Source organism: Fukomys damarensis, unplaced genomic scaffold (assembly GCF_012274545.1).
Source record: "Fukomys damarensis isolate Sample0158 unplaced genomic scaffold, DMR_v1.0_HiC HiC_scaffold_34, whole genome shotgun sequence".
Classification (NCBI taxonomy): Eukaryota; Metazoa; Chordata; class Mammalia; order Rodentia; family Bathyergidae; genus Fukomys; species Fukomys damarensis.
The window spans coordinates 884,004-899,337 of record NW_022900946.1 but is presented as its reverse complement, the minus strand read 5'-3'; the positions used below and the strand labels follow the sequence as shown (position 1 = coordinate 899,337).

Here is a 15,334-nt window from a genome sequence, read left to right as displayed (position 1 = left end):
GCCCGTCCACCTGACCGGTGAGTGGCGGGGGGCAGCGGGGTGGGCTCCCCTCGAAAGGGGCCTGGGGCAGCTTCTTCCAGACCAGCCTTCTGGTGCCTGCAGGTTCCAACCGCACCTCCAAGTACCTGGGGATGACGTTGGTGACAGACCCTGAAGATGGAAGCGTATTGGTAAGAGTTTGGGGCTTGGTTTCTTCATCAGAGCGTGTGAGCTCAGCGCTGGGGAAGAGAGGCTGAGAACAGAGAAGATGATAACGGATAAAAGAGACCACAGAAGGTTAAGGGCGTCAGAGAGGTCAGGGTCTGTCAGTGTTTATTGGGAACCAAAGATGAGGGCCAGGGATTTAGCTCAGTGGCGCCCTGCCTTCCTTGCAAGCGCAAGGTCCTGAGTTCCATCCCGGTACTGAAAGACATAAACAAGCAAACAGACAGGCAGAACTAACTATGAGTTGGGTGTGGTACACACTTGTGATCCCAGCACTTGAGAGGCTGAGGCAGGAGGATCACTGTGAGTTCGAGGCCAGCCTGGACTACATAGAGACCTTGTCTCAAAAGACAAAACAAAAAACCACTATGAAGTCAGGTCTAATGAATGATATATGCCTGTGATCCCAGCACTCTGGTAGGCTGAGGGAGGGCAATAACAAATTCAACCCTGGCCTAGGCAATTTAGCCACTGAGACTGTCTCAAAAATGAAAAATTTAAAAAGGGTTAAGGGGCCAGGGATGTAGCTCAGTGGCACTGTGCCTGCCTTGCAAGCACAAGGTCTTGAGTTTAATCCCTGTTACTAAATAAATTTTTAAAAAGGTTTGGCATGTAGCTCAGTGCAGTGCAAAGGCTGAGAGTTCAAAGTTCAAATCCCCAGTGCTGCCAAAAGAGAAAGAAAGAAAAGAACCAATTTTAGATTGTCACTTTATGTATGTATGTATTTATTTATTTTTGGTACTGTGAGGCAGGTGTGGTGCCACTGAGATGAACCAGCTATTTTAGTTAACTAATTTACTTTTTGCTTTTGGAGACAGGATCTTGCTGGCCATGGGCTCACTGTATAGGCCAGGCTGGTCTTGAACTTGCGGGGTCCTCTTGTCAGGTGCTGGGATTACAGGTACACACTGCCGCACCTGGCCTGAACTGGTTATTTTCTTTTTCTTTTCTTTTTTTGGTACCAGGGATCAAACTCAGGAACTTGCATGTGAGGCAGACAGCAGTACCACTGAGCTAAATCCTGGCCCTTGAACTGGCTATTTTCAAGACCCTGCTAACCTCATTTTTTGTATTAAGTATCTATGACCATGTCATTTTGGTGGTGTGTTTTCTTTTAATGTTTTTTCTAGTACTGGGGATTGCATCCGATGCCTTCTCACGGCACTACATCCTCAGCCCTGTTTTTTGTTTGTTTGTTTGTTTTTTTTGAGACAAGAGTCTCACTATGGAGTAGTTCAAGCGGGGCCTTGAACTCACTGTGTAGTCCAGACCAACCTCAAACTTGTGGAGATCCTCTTGTCTCAGCCTCCCAAGTGCTGGGATCACAGCAAGTGCACAACACCACATCTGGAGTTCTTTTTATTCAATGGTTTATTAGAAAAATATTGCTTAAGAAACTAAAGTTTGCAAAATAGAATTGAAGGAAAATATTAAATTAGTAGTATGCCCATATGGCAGAAATTGTGAAATATATAAATACCTTGCTGGGCATGGTGGTGCACACCTGTGATCCCAGTAGTTGCAGTTAAGAGGCTAAGGCAGGAGGGTCATCGTGAATACAGTGCCACCCTGGGCTTCATAGCAAGACCCTGTCTCAAAGAAACAAATTAAAATTTAAAAATTTAAAAAACTCAAAGTTTGGGAAATATTGCTACTTTATTAAAACCCTTGTTGAGACATTCAAGTGAGATAGAGATCAGTATATACATTTATCACTTGGGGAAACAGGACTGGAAGGATTAAGAGCTTTGGCCAAGATCACATGGTTACAAAATGGTAAAACCAGGATTGCAGTCAAATTCTCAATTGATTTCTAGTCCATTGCTCTTTCCTGGTATTCCCAGCTAGAAGCCTTCTGACACAGGTATGTGAACGATAGATTAACTGAGTAAAATACTAATCAATAGTGTTTAATTGTAGCTTGCTCACTTAGCTACTATTACATGTCGGGCATGGATGGTGCTGAGTTCCGGTGGGGTGAGGAGAGTGAGGGAGATGCGGCCTAAGCTGTGTCGCACATTATGGTCTGGCGGGAAACGGTCCTGAGCGAGAGAAACAGCAATGTATGGTCTGGAATGTGTGACTGGGAATCGGAAAGGGGCCCCGGAATTGTGGACACTGCCCAACTGGACGGTGTGAATGCCAAGCTAGGAAGTTTAGTTTTATGCTCAGGTAGTGAGCTGCCCTGGCATGGATGGAGCATCGGCATCAGGGCTGGAGAGACTCATGGCAGGAGCACCTTATGGAGGTAGAATGGCTGCGGCGGCTCACTGGGATTTGTAAACTCCATATCAGTAAGGCGTTAAATTTAAGGACAGGAAGACATTTATGGAACTCTCTTGGAAAAGGATAAAGAGGAGATGGCTTCCCTGGTAAATCAGGGTGGGGGCTCCAGCCCTCAGGCCCTTGCCTTCAGCCCCTATTAGTATGGAGAGAGCCCCCAGGGAGTGTGTCGTGTCACAGGCTGATTGGCTGATTTAGGCTCTAGGACCCTCCATCGCCTGTATGCAAACTCCTAGGTGAGCTTGACTTGGTTATCTTTGTCATGTCAGGCCCCATCTCTGAAATTTATGGGTTTGTTGAAAAGACTTTACATAAGGGAAACATAGTGAGAGAATTAAAAAAAAAAAAGATCCACGGGTCTATCCAGGTATGAGTATGTCTTATACACTAAGGGAGTTTTTTCTGCTCTGTACCTCTCCTTGTCTCCTTTGTACTTTACTCCATGGCGGGGATGTCACTGGGGCCTGGTAGGGCCATGCTGCTTGGCTGCTTGGCAGCTCTCTGACTTAACTTCTGCTTGACTCCTTTTTTTTGGTACCGGGGATCAAACTCAGGCCCTTGTGCTTCTGAGACAGGCGCTGGAACCACTGAGCTAAATCCCTGATGCTTCTGGCTTGACTTCTTAATTGCTCTCACTAGCAAGGGCTTAACTCGTTTTAGACAGGATTTTCCAGAAAGCTCACAGAGTCCTTCATCCTATTATTTTCCTGCCGATCTGCCCCCCTTTCCCTACATTTTACCTCGCTTTGAGCCTTTTGGATGTAGGGAGTGAGGGAGGAGGACAGGATTCTGAAGAATCTTATCATTTCCTTGTAATAACTAAAGATGCAACATCTCAGCATACTGGCACACTCCTGTAGTCCAAGCTGCTAGGGAAGCTGAGGCAGGAGTATCTCAAGTTCAAATTAGTAAGACCCTTCCTCAAAACAAATAAAAAGGAGCCAGGCATAGTGGTATACAACTGTAATCCCAGCACTTTGAGAGTCTGAGACAGGAGGATTGCAAGTCTGAGCTCAGCCTGGGCAATTTACCAACTCACTAAGACCTTATCTCAAAATAAAAATGGCCAAAGATACAGCTCAGGGCAAAAGCCCTGGGTTTAATCCCTGGTCCCGGGGGGGGCGGGGACAGCTGGAGATAGTACAGTGGTAGAGCATCCCGGGGTTTGAGCCCTACTACCACTAAAATAAATATATACACATATAAAATTTAAAAATAAAAGGAAGTGCGTCTGGGCATGGTGGTGCACACCTGTAATCGCAGCACTCAGGAGGCTGAGGCAGGAGGATCAGTGTGAGTTCGAGACCAGCCTGGGCTACATAGTGAGTTCCAGGTCAGTCTCACTACATAGTGAGACCCTGTCTGAAAAAACCAAACCAAACCAAAACAAAACAAAAATAAATAAATAAAATAAAAAGTAAATAAAAGGCAGCAAGAAGCCCAGCCATTTTTCCCTTTTCTTCCTTCAGGCCTGCGACGCTGGGCTGTCTCGGACGTGTGACCAGAATACCTATCTGAGCGGCCTGTGTTACCTCTTCCGCCAGGGTCTGAGGGGCCCTGTGGTCCAAGGGCGCCCTGGGTATCAGGGTGAGGAGCTGGAGCCCCAGCGGGTGGGACACTTGGAGGGGCCTCGCCTCCGGAGCCCTGCCCAGCCCAGCCCGTCGTCCGCCTCTGCAGGGTGTACAAAGGGCAACGTGGACCTTGTGTTCCTCTATGATGGCTCCGCGAGCTTGCAGGAAGACGAGTTTCAGAAGGTCGTGGACTTCATGAAGGATGTGATGACAAAACTCAGCAACTCCTCCTTCCAGGTGACCGTGACGAGTCATCGCTTCCTGCTGCAGGCCGTGGGTGCCGCCACATTGGTCTGCGTCCCGGGAGGAGGATGGGGCGCTGTGTATCTGTGCAGCCCATCGGCGTGGCCAGGGGGAGACTTGTGGAGGGACAAGGACCCGGGAGTAGGGCACTGCCAGCTTTCTCCTAGCTCTGTTTCCTGTTTCTTTTTGCACTTTTGCTTTCCTCCTTGCTCTCTGTAGACCCTTCTCGGCTTCTTCGGTTTGCATGAGCTGTGGGATTAGCCTAAGCCGCGTATTAAAGTTCCAGCAGGGTTTTGTACTTTTTTAAAACCTTCCTCTCAACCAGCACCTCCTCTACAAATCCAAAAGCCTCAGGGAAGAGATTCTCACTGTCCTGGCCTGGATCGGGCGGCCATCGCCTCGTTCCACGGCCGCGGGGACCCACCCGGTACCAGGGCCTCGCGCACAGCTCTCCACTCGGAAGCAGAGCTCTGTTTATTTCTACATTTATCTGTATATTGCTCCGTTTTCAAAGAGAATAATCTAGAACAGGGGTGTGGAGCGGGGTTTCCCGGCCCTGCCTGAGAGGCGGAGATGGAGAAGCCCAGGGAAGGGATGGGTGACTGTGACCGTGAGTTCTTCTTGTTCCAGTTTGCCGCTGTTCAGTTCTCCTCGAACTACACAACAGAATTTAACTTCTTGGATTATGTTAAACTGAAGGACCCTGACCTTCTGCTGGCCGGAGTGAAGCACATGAAGGAACTGACCAACACCTTCGGTGCCATCAACTATGTCGCGTGAGTTCTCCTGGCCCGGCGGGCACGACGCTTCCCTGTGCTGTGGCACTGCTTCCTCTCCGCACAGCGTAGGAGCTCGGTCATGACAGCAAGGGGCAGTTTATTGAATGAATCACCGTGGAGTGATTTTCATCAGCTTCTTTTGGTTGTAAATAATAGAAATCTAGTCTATCCTACCTAAATCTGGAGGGAAATTTGTCTGTTTGTGATTTGGTACCGGGGATCAAACTCAGGACCTTGCACCTGACAGGCAGGTGCAGTGCCGCTGAGCTACATCCCTGGCCCTGTTTGTTTGTTTGCTTTGAGATTGGGTCTCACTATGTAGTTTAGGCTGCCCTGGAACTCACAGCGATCCTCCTGCCTCAGCCTCCTGAGTATTGGGATTATAGGTGTGCACCCCGACGCCCGGCTCAGCAGAAAATTCTTAAGAGGATACAGCTCAAGAGCCTTTCAGACAGGATGTATTTCTAAGCTTCATAAAGGATGACAACCAGGCCTTGGAAAATACTGTGAGCCTTAGCCATAGGGTCAAATCTTAGCTGGGATCAGCTTTGGAATTCAGCATACAAAGAAAAATCTCACTCAAAAATGTCCTTGAAGAGGGCTGGGGATTTAACTCAGTGGTTCGGTGGCCTGCCTTGCAAGCGCAAGGACCCGAGTTCAATCCCTGGTACCAAAAAAAAAATGTCCTTGAAGGCAGCTGGGGATTTAACTCAGTGGTTCTGCCACCTGTATCTCAAGGTCCCAAGCTCAATCCCCGGTACCAAAAAAAAAAAAAGAGAAGTTCTTGAAGAATTTCTTGGAATTATTCATAAAATTTAATCTACTCAAGTTCCACATTAGAAAGGATCATGTCTTGAATTGCTACGTTCAGTTGACGCCTAGATGAAAGTAAGCAGATCGTGCCAAACAGCCATGGGGTGGGTGTGTGTTTAGCAGGGGTGAAGTTCATTTGAAAAAGTGAAAGTGAAGAGTCGGGGAGAAACTGGCTCTGCAGAGTAAAGTTGGGGAGTAAAACAGGCAAAAGCAAGATAAAAGGACACCCTGGAGAAAGCAGGGCGCGCTATCCTATACCCGCGTTGTATATTTTTAAAATATCTAAATGTAAATGTTAGGGTGAGCCAGGCAGGGTGGCCCATGCCTGTAATTCCAGCACTTGGATAGGCTGAGGCAGGAGGATCACTAATTCGAGACCAGCCTGGGCTACATAGTGAGTTCCAGGTCAGTATCAACTATGTAGTGAGACCCTGTCTCAAAACAAAACAAAACAAAAATAAGTGTTAGGGTGGCCATGAGAACTGGGAGCACTTACGGCAATAAGAAAAGCTGTATCTCCCGTTTCCCCAAATGTTCCCCTAGGTATACACTCGAATAGACTAGGAGGAAGAGTTTCCTACACTGTTTCACTGATCTTTCTCATTTTCGTTTCTTTGCCAAGCATGTTGAATCTGCACATGACAAACAGAACCTAGTGCCCTCCTCAAATTCTCCGGCTCCTTTCTGCTGGGGTCACTGGGTCTGCTGTGTCCATTTCCTTCTCTTTGAGGAAAGCTGCAGGACGTGGTCAGTCACAGTCCCCTCCACTTCTCGGTGCAAATGAACAACCTCCATTCCTGTTTCTAAGAAACAAAGCCCAAGGCCCACACTGCAGGACCTGTACCTGCTTTGCAGTGGAGGGGCTTGCAGCACCAGCTTAGGTGCTGGGACCCCACCGCTGTGGAGTGGGGCCTCTAGGTTCTTAGAGAAAGAGGTCACCGCAGGATGGGCAGAGACTAAAAGGTGTCACTTGAGGCCAGAGAAAGAGGCAGTCATGGAAATTCAGGTCATGGCCACACTCAGTCATCTGGCTTTGTGCCCTTGCAAAAGCGTTCTAGGTGAAGAACCAACAAACTGTTCCTATAAAAGACCGGTAAAGATTTTCACCTCTTCTGGCCACTTATTGAATATTCTTCTTTGTTTGATTTTATAATCTTTTAAAAATATAAAAACTACTCTTGGCTTGTAGACTATATAAAAAACAAGCTGTGGGCCACATTCTCCTAGTGGGTTTTTGTTTTTGTTTTGCCTTGCTCTGAGTATTGGGAATATAAAACTAAGTTAAACCAAGATCTCTGCCTTCTTAGTGATTAATATTTTAGTAGGGGAGAGATATAAGTCAGATAATGCAGAAGACAGTTTTGTAAAGAAAATGAAAGTATTATTCAGTAGGAAGAGTAAGAAGAGCTTTTTGTTTGTTTTTTATTTTGGTTTTTTGGGACAGGGTCTCACTATGTAGTTGAGACTGACCTGGAATTCACTGTGTAGCTCAGGCTGGTCTCAAACTCACAGGGATCCTCCTGCCTCAGCCTCCCAAGTGCTGGGATTACAAACCTGAGCCACCACACCCAGCCAGGAAGGGTTACTTTTGAGCAGAGTTCTTGAAGTGAGGAAGTGAGCCATGCCAATCCTGGGGAAAGCACTCCAGGCAGAGGGGACAGCAAAGACACAAACTGAATTTGGTCATCTGTCACTAAAAAATACCTGAGATAATAAATTTATAAACACAACCTGGTATGTTGGCACCGGCCTGTAATGCCAGCACTTGGGAGGCTGAGGCAGGAGGATCACCTCGAGTTCAAGGCCAGTCTGAACTATACCCTCTCTCAATAAAACAAAACAAAACCAAACTATGAAAGGTTTATTTTGGCTCAGAGTTCTGGTGATTTCAGTCAGCGATGATCATCCATGCCCTGTCACTTTGGGACTGTGTTAGACATCACGTGGGAGTGCATAGCCTGGAGGCCAAAGGAAGAGGAAGGGCGGGAGCCACTGTGTCCCCAGGGACAGACTGGTGACCTACAGCCTCCCACCAGCCCTCACCGCTAAATGTTTCTACCACAGTGCCGTGCTGGGGACACTGAAGGTGCAAATTTAGCATGTTTGGAATGCTCAGCCAGGGCCAGCACGCTGGACACAGCGGCGTGTGTCTGTAATCCTAGCCACTCTGGAGACTGCAGCAGGAGGATTACCCGATTGAGGCAATTTAGCAAGAGCCTGTCTCAAAATACAAAATAAAAAGGGCTGGGGGTGAGAGTCAATAGTAGAACACCCTGGATTCAGTGCCCCATCCCAAGCAAAACAAAAAATCCAAGAAAGCCAGAAAGCCAGTGTAGCTGGAACAGAATAATGAGAGGTGAAAGAACAGGTGGGGGATTTCAGAGCACCAGGGCCTTGGGGGCCGAAGTGGGGTTTCTCAGATGAGAAACCAGTGGAGCTCCTGGTTTATGGGTTTTTTTGTTTTGTTTTGTTTTTGGTATTGGGGATCGAACTTGGGTCCTTGTGCTTGCAAGGCAGGCAGCGGAACCACTGAGCTAAATCCCCGACCCTGGTTTATGTTTTTAAAAACCCTCTATTTGTTAAAAAATCAGTGAAGCACCCTCCCGCCCCAGAGCGGATTAATTAGCTTGCAAAGGGCAGAGACAGGCAGAGCCCAGCCAGGAGGCTGGAGCTCCAGGAGAGAGTGGTCACACTGGGCGCTGCAGGTCCTGGAGCAGCCCCTGCGGCCGTGTCTGGGAGGACAGAAGCTGGGGGACATTTAACCGCATGGGGGCAGAGCCACCTGGCCTCTCACGTGCACCCTGCACCGTCCTGCTGGGAGCCGGCACAGTGACCGAATTGTGGTCCTTTCCTGCGCTTCCCACGGTCTGGGGACAGCGTACAGACACCAGCGTATTCGCCACACGATGGCTCAATAGCCCAGAGCATCAGGAACTCTTGCCCTGAGCGCTGGCGGCGGAAGAGCGACTTCCGGGGTCTCACTGAGGACTCAGGTGGATCAAAGTCCCTGACTATTGGTGGTTGCTGTGTTGTTGAAGTAGAAAGTAGACAAAGCCCATTCAGCCCTCACAGAACTCTTTCAGTGCCCATGAACTCTGGGACACCCTCCAGGCTGCCCAGAATACAGACCCTCAGTGTGTGTGTGTGTGTGTGTGTGTGTGTGTGTCTGTCTGTCTGTCTGTCTCTCTCTCTCTCTCTGTCTCTTTCTCTCTGGACTGGTTCTCACTATGTAGTCCAGACTGGCCTTGAACTCACTATGTAGTTCAGGCTGGCCTTGAACTCATGATGATCCTCCTGCCTCAGCCTCTTGCATGCTGGGGTTACAGGCGTGCACCACTGTGCCTGGCTCAGCTAAGAATTTGAGAGAAAGCCTAGAGGGAGGCACAGCAATGAGGGCAGGTGAGGTGGGAGGCTCAGAAGAAATGAAGGCCTGAAACGCCTGCCTGGGAGACTCGAGACGGGCTTTACGTCACTGGCACGGCAGTGACTTAGTGAACAGGAAGCTGGGAGGTGGCAGGCCCTCACATCCTCCTCTCTGTGACATAGGACAAAGGTGTTCCAGCCACAGGAGGGGGCCCGGCCAGATGCCACCAAAGTGCTCATCATCATCACAGATGGGGAGGCCACTGACAGAGGCAACGTGGACGTGGCCCATGACATCATCCGCTACATCATTGGGGTGAGGGACCATCTTCCCACTCCTGTCCCGGCCCCTGCTCCTTCCTCTTGGGGCCAAGGTATTAGGAAAATCATCGAAAACTGGTCTGAGACTTGGGGGACACTGGCCATGAACTCTTCTCTCCCTCTCAGATTGGAAAGAATTTTAAAACCAAGCAAAGTCAGGAGGAGCTGCACAAGTTTGGCTCACAGCCCATAAAGGAGTTTGTCAAGATTCTGGACACATTTGAGAAGCTCAAATATGTATTCACAGAGCTGGAAAAGAAGATCTATGCCATCGAGGGTGAGTGGCAGCCCCGGGAGCCTGAGAGCTCTCCTGAAAGCGAAAAGCAAGACAAAACCCAGCCTTAACTAAGCTTCTGAGAAGGTGACTCGGGCGGACTTAGCTGTGGCACTTCAGGGCATCGCCTCCCTCTGGAGCAGTGTCTTGCCTGTGTCACCTCGTCCCTGCAGGGTGACCCTGTCTCTCCCTGCCCCGTCTCACTGTCATGGGGTGCAGGTCCAGCTCCCTGAGGAGGGGCAGCTGGCAGAGCAAGCACGGAGCCCACCGGCACCCTGGGGTGGCCCGCAGAGAGGTTCCCAGTGGCTACCAGTGGTCTCTCGGGCAGCCCAGTCTGCTGCAAGGTCCCCGCAGGAGGTCCTGGGCCAGGACGTGGGCTTTGAAAGATGCAGTGAGGTGGGGACGTGGCCAGGCCTCGCTCCACCTCGCCCTCTTGTGGTCTGGCGAGTTAGGCCGTGGGAATCAGCAGCAAAGAGTTCCCCAGGGAGAATAACACGGTGAGGCGGGCTGAGGAGAGGGCGCTGGCCGCTGTCGCTCAGGGTCATGTGGCAGCCTCGGGAGCAGGCTGCTTTAGTGGACCTGTGGAGGGAGGCCTTTCCGGAGTGACCTTCGGAAGTTTATTCTCTTGTGGTGCTGGGGCTCAGAGGCAGGCCTGTCCCATGGGCAGTAGTGTTCTGCACTGAGCTGCACCCCAGCCAGAGACCAGTAGTGGAAATTAGGTAAAATACGCTGAACAGGAGTCGAGCTCAGATCACAGAGCCATGTGAGGAGCAGGAGCCGAGAGCATTCGAGGGAGAGAGGGGCACACACAACAGCCAAACGGGAGGACAGAGCGGGTCCATCGTAGCAGGAGCAAGGCGAAGAGAGGGGAGAGGAGGGCAGGAGGGGCAGGGCCTTGGAGGCCTCAGAAAGAGTTGGACAGGAGTTCAGCATGACAAGCAGTGTGAATAATGAGTTTTTAAAAAGGGAAGAGATAAAGCCAGGTGTGGCGGCACATGCCGGTAATCCCAGCACTCGGGAGGCTGAGGCAGGAGGATCGCTGTGAGTTCGAGACCAGCCTGGGCTACATAGTGAGTTCCAGGTCTCAAAAAAACAAAACAAAAAAAAATTGGATTCCATATCCATTATTTATTTATTTTGTGGGGGCACCTTGTGCTTGCGAGGCAGGCGGCAGCACCACTGAGCTAAACCCCCATCCCCCATATCCATTTTTTGAAGATTCCTCTGCCTTGTTCTGTAGAAGGAAAGCATGGGAAGAATGGAGTCAGAGAACAGATTCCTGAGCTTCTGCAGTCAGGTGTGGGTGAGGGTGGCTTGGACCTGTACAGGACAGCAGAGTTCAGAGGACACAGGTGTCTCCCAAAGGCAGAGCCTTCTGGATTTGCTGATGTGATACAGACAGAGCAGTGTGGAGAAGGGCCGAGGTTGATTCCTGGTTTTTAGCTGGATTCCTTGGAGGTGTGAGGGTGCCATCGGCTGAAGTTGGGGAGCCTGAGTGGGAACAAAAGTCAAGAGCTACAGCCAAGCTTGATGGCACACGCCTGTGATCCCAGCACTCTGGGAGGCTGAGGCAGGAGGATTGCAAGCTCAAGCCCAGCCTGGGCTTAGCAGCTTAGCAAGACCCTGTCTCAAAATAAAAAATTAAAAAGAGGGCCAGGGGTGAGGCTCAGTAGTACCACACCTGCCTGACACGCACAAGGTCCTGAGTTTGATCCTGGTTCCTGGGAGAAAAAACAAAACTAAACTAAACTAAAAAGGACTGGGGATGTAGCTCAGTGCAAAGGGAAAAAAAAAAAATGCGGTGCTGCATCCTGGGCCTGCTGCAGGGGAGCCCTGAGCCCCTGGGCTTGCGCATGGGAAAACAGCCCTTGGCTGCCTCTCTGCTCCAGGTAAACGCAGCGCTTCCTCCCTCCGCAGTCTCCTGTGAGCGTCCCTGTCCCTGCTGCTCACGGGGTTTCCCCTTTTCTCACTCAGGGACCAGCAAACAGGACCTGACGTCCTTTGACATGGAGCTGTCCTCCAGCGGGATAAGCGCAGACCTCAGCAAGGTGTGTGGTGGCCTGAGGCAGCCCGGGTGGGGAGGCTGAGGGGTGCATCGGGGTCCTGTGCCCACGCCGTTCCCTCCCTGGGCAGGGCCATGCTGTCGTGGGGGCAGTCGGAGCAAAGGACTGGGCCGGGGGCTTTGTCGACCTGAGGGAAGACCTGCAGGATCGGTCGTTTGTTGGGAATGAGCCGCTGACCCCAGAAGCAAGAGGAGGCTACCTGGGTGAGTGCTTCTCTTTTCTGCTGGGTTCTTCTAGTTTGGAGGCCTGAGAGAAGCTCACACAGGCTCTCAGAGAGCAGCTAAGCAGCCAGCATGAGCAGACTCAGAGTTTAAATACAGCTCTAACGGTCTTGAATTTCCCTTGATAAATCCTCACCTGCACATTTATTTATTTATTTTTTAAATTTTCTGTTGTTTTGACGTCTTTGGGCCCTGCTACTACTGGAGAGACCCCTCTCACGCCAGGCCCATTCCTAGAGGTGGGGTCCAGAGCCCGGGCCCAAACCCTCCTCCAACTACCACTCACCGGGTGAGTGGCCTGGACCTGTCTGGTCTGGGCCTGTTCACATTCACCTCCCCTATTTTGACACCCTTGCCACAGAAGCCACAGCGAAGGCCCTGGGAAGTCTGCTTTTCATCCTTTTCTCCTCCTCACGGCCCTGCTGCTCCCTCATTCCCCTCAGAGGCTGCAGTACCTCCTGCCCTGGGGACTGTGTGTGCACTTATATGTCAGTGACAGCTCCTCTGTCCTCACCCAGATGCACCTATATATTAATCCCAGGTACATTTCAAAACAATCTCCCTTCTTAGGAGGAGGACTAGCAGCTCCTCTGTGAGGCTTTTTTTCCACTGAACTGTCTAAGAAGTAAGAGTTTTATTCTGTTTCAAGAGTTCTTTTGGCTGGAGTGTAGAGAAAATGTCAGTCCACAGTTGCTGTTACTTTTCACTGCCACCTGGTGGCACTGTTGGAGACTCTTCCTGCGCAGTTATGTGGTGCTGGTTCACCCAAATAGCTGGGGTTCTCCTGCTGCAGCCAGAAGAGTCCCTCTGCTCCATAGCCAGCCTGTCCCAGGAGCTGAGCAGCTCATAGAGCCCTGGTGGGACAGTTTCCAGAATCAATCCCCATGTTCACAGCCACCTTCCTCCCTCCTTCACAACCACTGCTCCAGAGTGGGTCACTTGTCAGTGAAACACAGCACACAAGGGCTTATTAACTTTTCCATCAGAAAAATTGGTGCTACTCATCTTGCATCCTCCCTTCTAAAGGAGGCCGTCCACATAGATTTTTTTTTTTTTTTTTTTTTTTGAGACAGGGTCTCACTATGTAGTTGAGACTGACCTGGAACTCACTATGTAGTTCAGGCTGGTCTCGAACTCATAGCGATCCTCCTGCCTCAGCCTCCTGAGTGCTGGGATTACAGATGTGTGCCACCACACCTGGCTCAGAGATTTCTTTTTTTTGTTTTGCTTTGAACAGTGTGTGTCTGACTGAGGGATCAAACCCAACGGTGCTCTGTATTTATTTTGAGACCAGGTCTCACTAAATTGTCCAGGTGGGAGTTGAACTTGTGATCCTCTTGTCTTGGTTCCTTGAGTACTGAGATTACAGGTGTGCACCTTCATGCCCAGTTCTTTCGTTCTTTTTTTCTTTGAGACAAGGTCTTGCTGTGGTTCAGGTTGGCCTCAAACTTGAGGTAATCCTCCTGCCTCGGCCTCCTGAGGGCTGGGATTACAGGGGTGTGGCACCATGCCCATTTACTAAATGAGCATTATGTTTTCAATGTGTTCCGTGGGTGAATATGCTGATGCACACCTGAGCCAAGGTGAGCTTAAATAACTTGTTCAGATTCACAGAGAAGCACAGTAGTCTGTTCTGTAGGCCACTGTACCGGCTGTGCTGTATTCAAGGTGATTTCCTGTTTGTGGAGTACCCTAAAACCTGAGCTCAGCTCACTGGTGGTGCTCGGGACGTTCAGAGCTCAGCCCTGTCCTTGGGACTCTATGTCACTCCCTCCTACGGCCCTGGCATTCCTAACCCCAGCCCCCCTTCCGTCCCTCAGGTTACACGGTGGCCTGGTTGCCTTCCCGGGGGTCCGAGGCCCTGGTGGCGGCTGGAGCCCCCCGGTACCAGCATGTGGGGCAGGTGTTGCTGTTCCAAGAGCTGAGGGACACAGGACACTGGGCCAAGCTTCAGATAATAGAAGGGACCCAGGTGAGCATGGCCCAGGGGCAGCTTCCAGCCAGGCTGTGTCATGAACCGTGCTCCCTGTGCCTGTTGTGTGGCAGCCCCATCATGTTAGGGCTCAGAAGCCCTCTGGGAGGACCCCTGCCATGGCCATTGTCCGGTCTAAGATGCTGCACCTCCCAGAGCCCCACTGTGTGGACTCAGTATAGGCTCTGAGGGGGTCCAGGACTTGGACCTGGGGTGGGAGGAGGGTAGACGCGCTGCAGCTGAGGGGTAGGCACTCACCTGCCACCCCTGCTATTCCTCAGATGTCTTCCTACCCTACAGGTTGGCTCTTATTTTGGTGGGGAGCTGTGTGGCATTGATATGGATCAAGATGGGGAGACAGAGCTGCTGCTGATCGGAGCCCCTCTGTTCTATGGGGAGCAAAGAGGAGGCCGGGTGTTTATTTACCAGAGAAAACAGGTGGGAATCGGGGCCATGAGTGAAGTGGAAAGGGAAAAGCAGAGATTCACCAGACTGCTCAGGTCTCAGGATTCTGAAGGGCTTCTTCATGGATTAATCCAGCTTCTAGAACCGCACATCTATACTCCCAGCACTTGGGAGGCTGAGGCAGGAGGATCTTTATGAGTTTGAGGCTAGCCTGGGCTACATAGTGAGTTCAAGGCCAGCCTGAACTAGATAGTGAGACCCCGCCTCAAAACAAACAAGGGTTAGCTCAGTGGTTCTGCAGCCTGAATCACAAGCACAAAGTATAAGGTCCTGAGTTCTATCCCCATACCGGAAAAACAAAACAAAAACAAACAGACAAACTTTAGAACAGCAGGCAAGGGACAGCTCTCGAGGCCCAGTGCCAGGCACCCCGTGTGCATAGCCTCACTTCGCCCTCCTGTGACCGCCTGACTCCTCCAGGCACCATCTTGGGTGGGAGCATGGAGCAGGGTGGCTTCCCAGAGCCCAGTCACAGGGCCATGTAAGCTCCGTGGGACAGTGTTTCCAGCTCAGAGAAGCTCACGCCTCACTTTCTCTGCTGCTCTTCGCTCAGTCTTTCTCTCGCACCCGAGGACGCTGCCCAGGTGACAGGGTGTGTGACTTGCTCCTTGCTCCTTCCAGCTGAAGTTCTGGAATGTCTCAGAGCTGCAGGGGAACTCGGGCCACCCCCTCGGGCAGTTCGGAGCCGCCATCAGCGCCCTGCCCGACATCAACGGGGACGGGCTGCCAGACGTGGCCGTGGGCGCTCCGCTGGAGGAGCAG

At 50.9% G+C, this 15,334-nt stretch overlaps 1 protein-coding gene across 1 annotated transcript in view; it reads left to right on the top strand.

The window, feature by feature from the left end:
- Itgal (integrin subunit alpha L) overlaps positions 1-15,334 on the top strand; it is a 33,646-nt gene that overhangs the window by 747 nt on the left and 17,565 nt on the right. The window contains exons 2-12 of the mRNA XM_033758725.1: positions 23-170; positions 3,957-4,074; positions 4,165-4,295; positions 4,932-5,077; positions 9,440-9,572; positions 9,704-9,854; positions 11,826-11,899; positions 11,985-12,117; positions 13,956-14,107; positions 14,408-14,545; positions 15,194-15,334. The exon at positions 15,194-15,334 is cut by the window's right edge and continues 7 nt beyond it. Of these exons, the coding sequence (XP_033614616.1) occupies positions 23-170; positions 3,957-4,074; positions 4,165-4,295; positions 4,932-5,077; positions 9,440-9,572; positions 9,704-9,854; positions 11,826-11,899; positions 11,985-12,117; positions 13,956-14,107; positions 14,408-14,545; positions 15,194-15,334 (1,465 nt within the window). The remainder of the gene's footprint in view (positions 1-22; positions 171-3,956; positions 4,075-4,164; positions 4,296-4,931; positions 5,078-9,439; positions 9,573-9,703; positions 9,855-11,825; positions 11,900-11,984; positions 12,118-13,955; positions 14,108-14,407; positions 14,546-15,193) is intronic.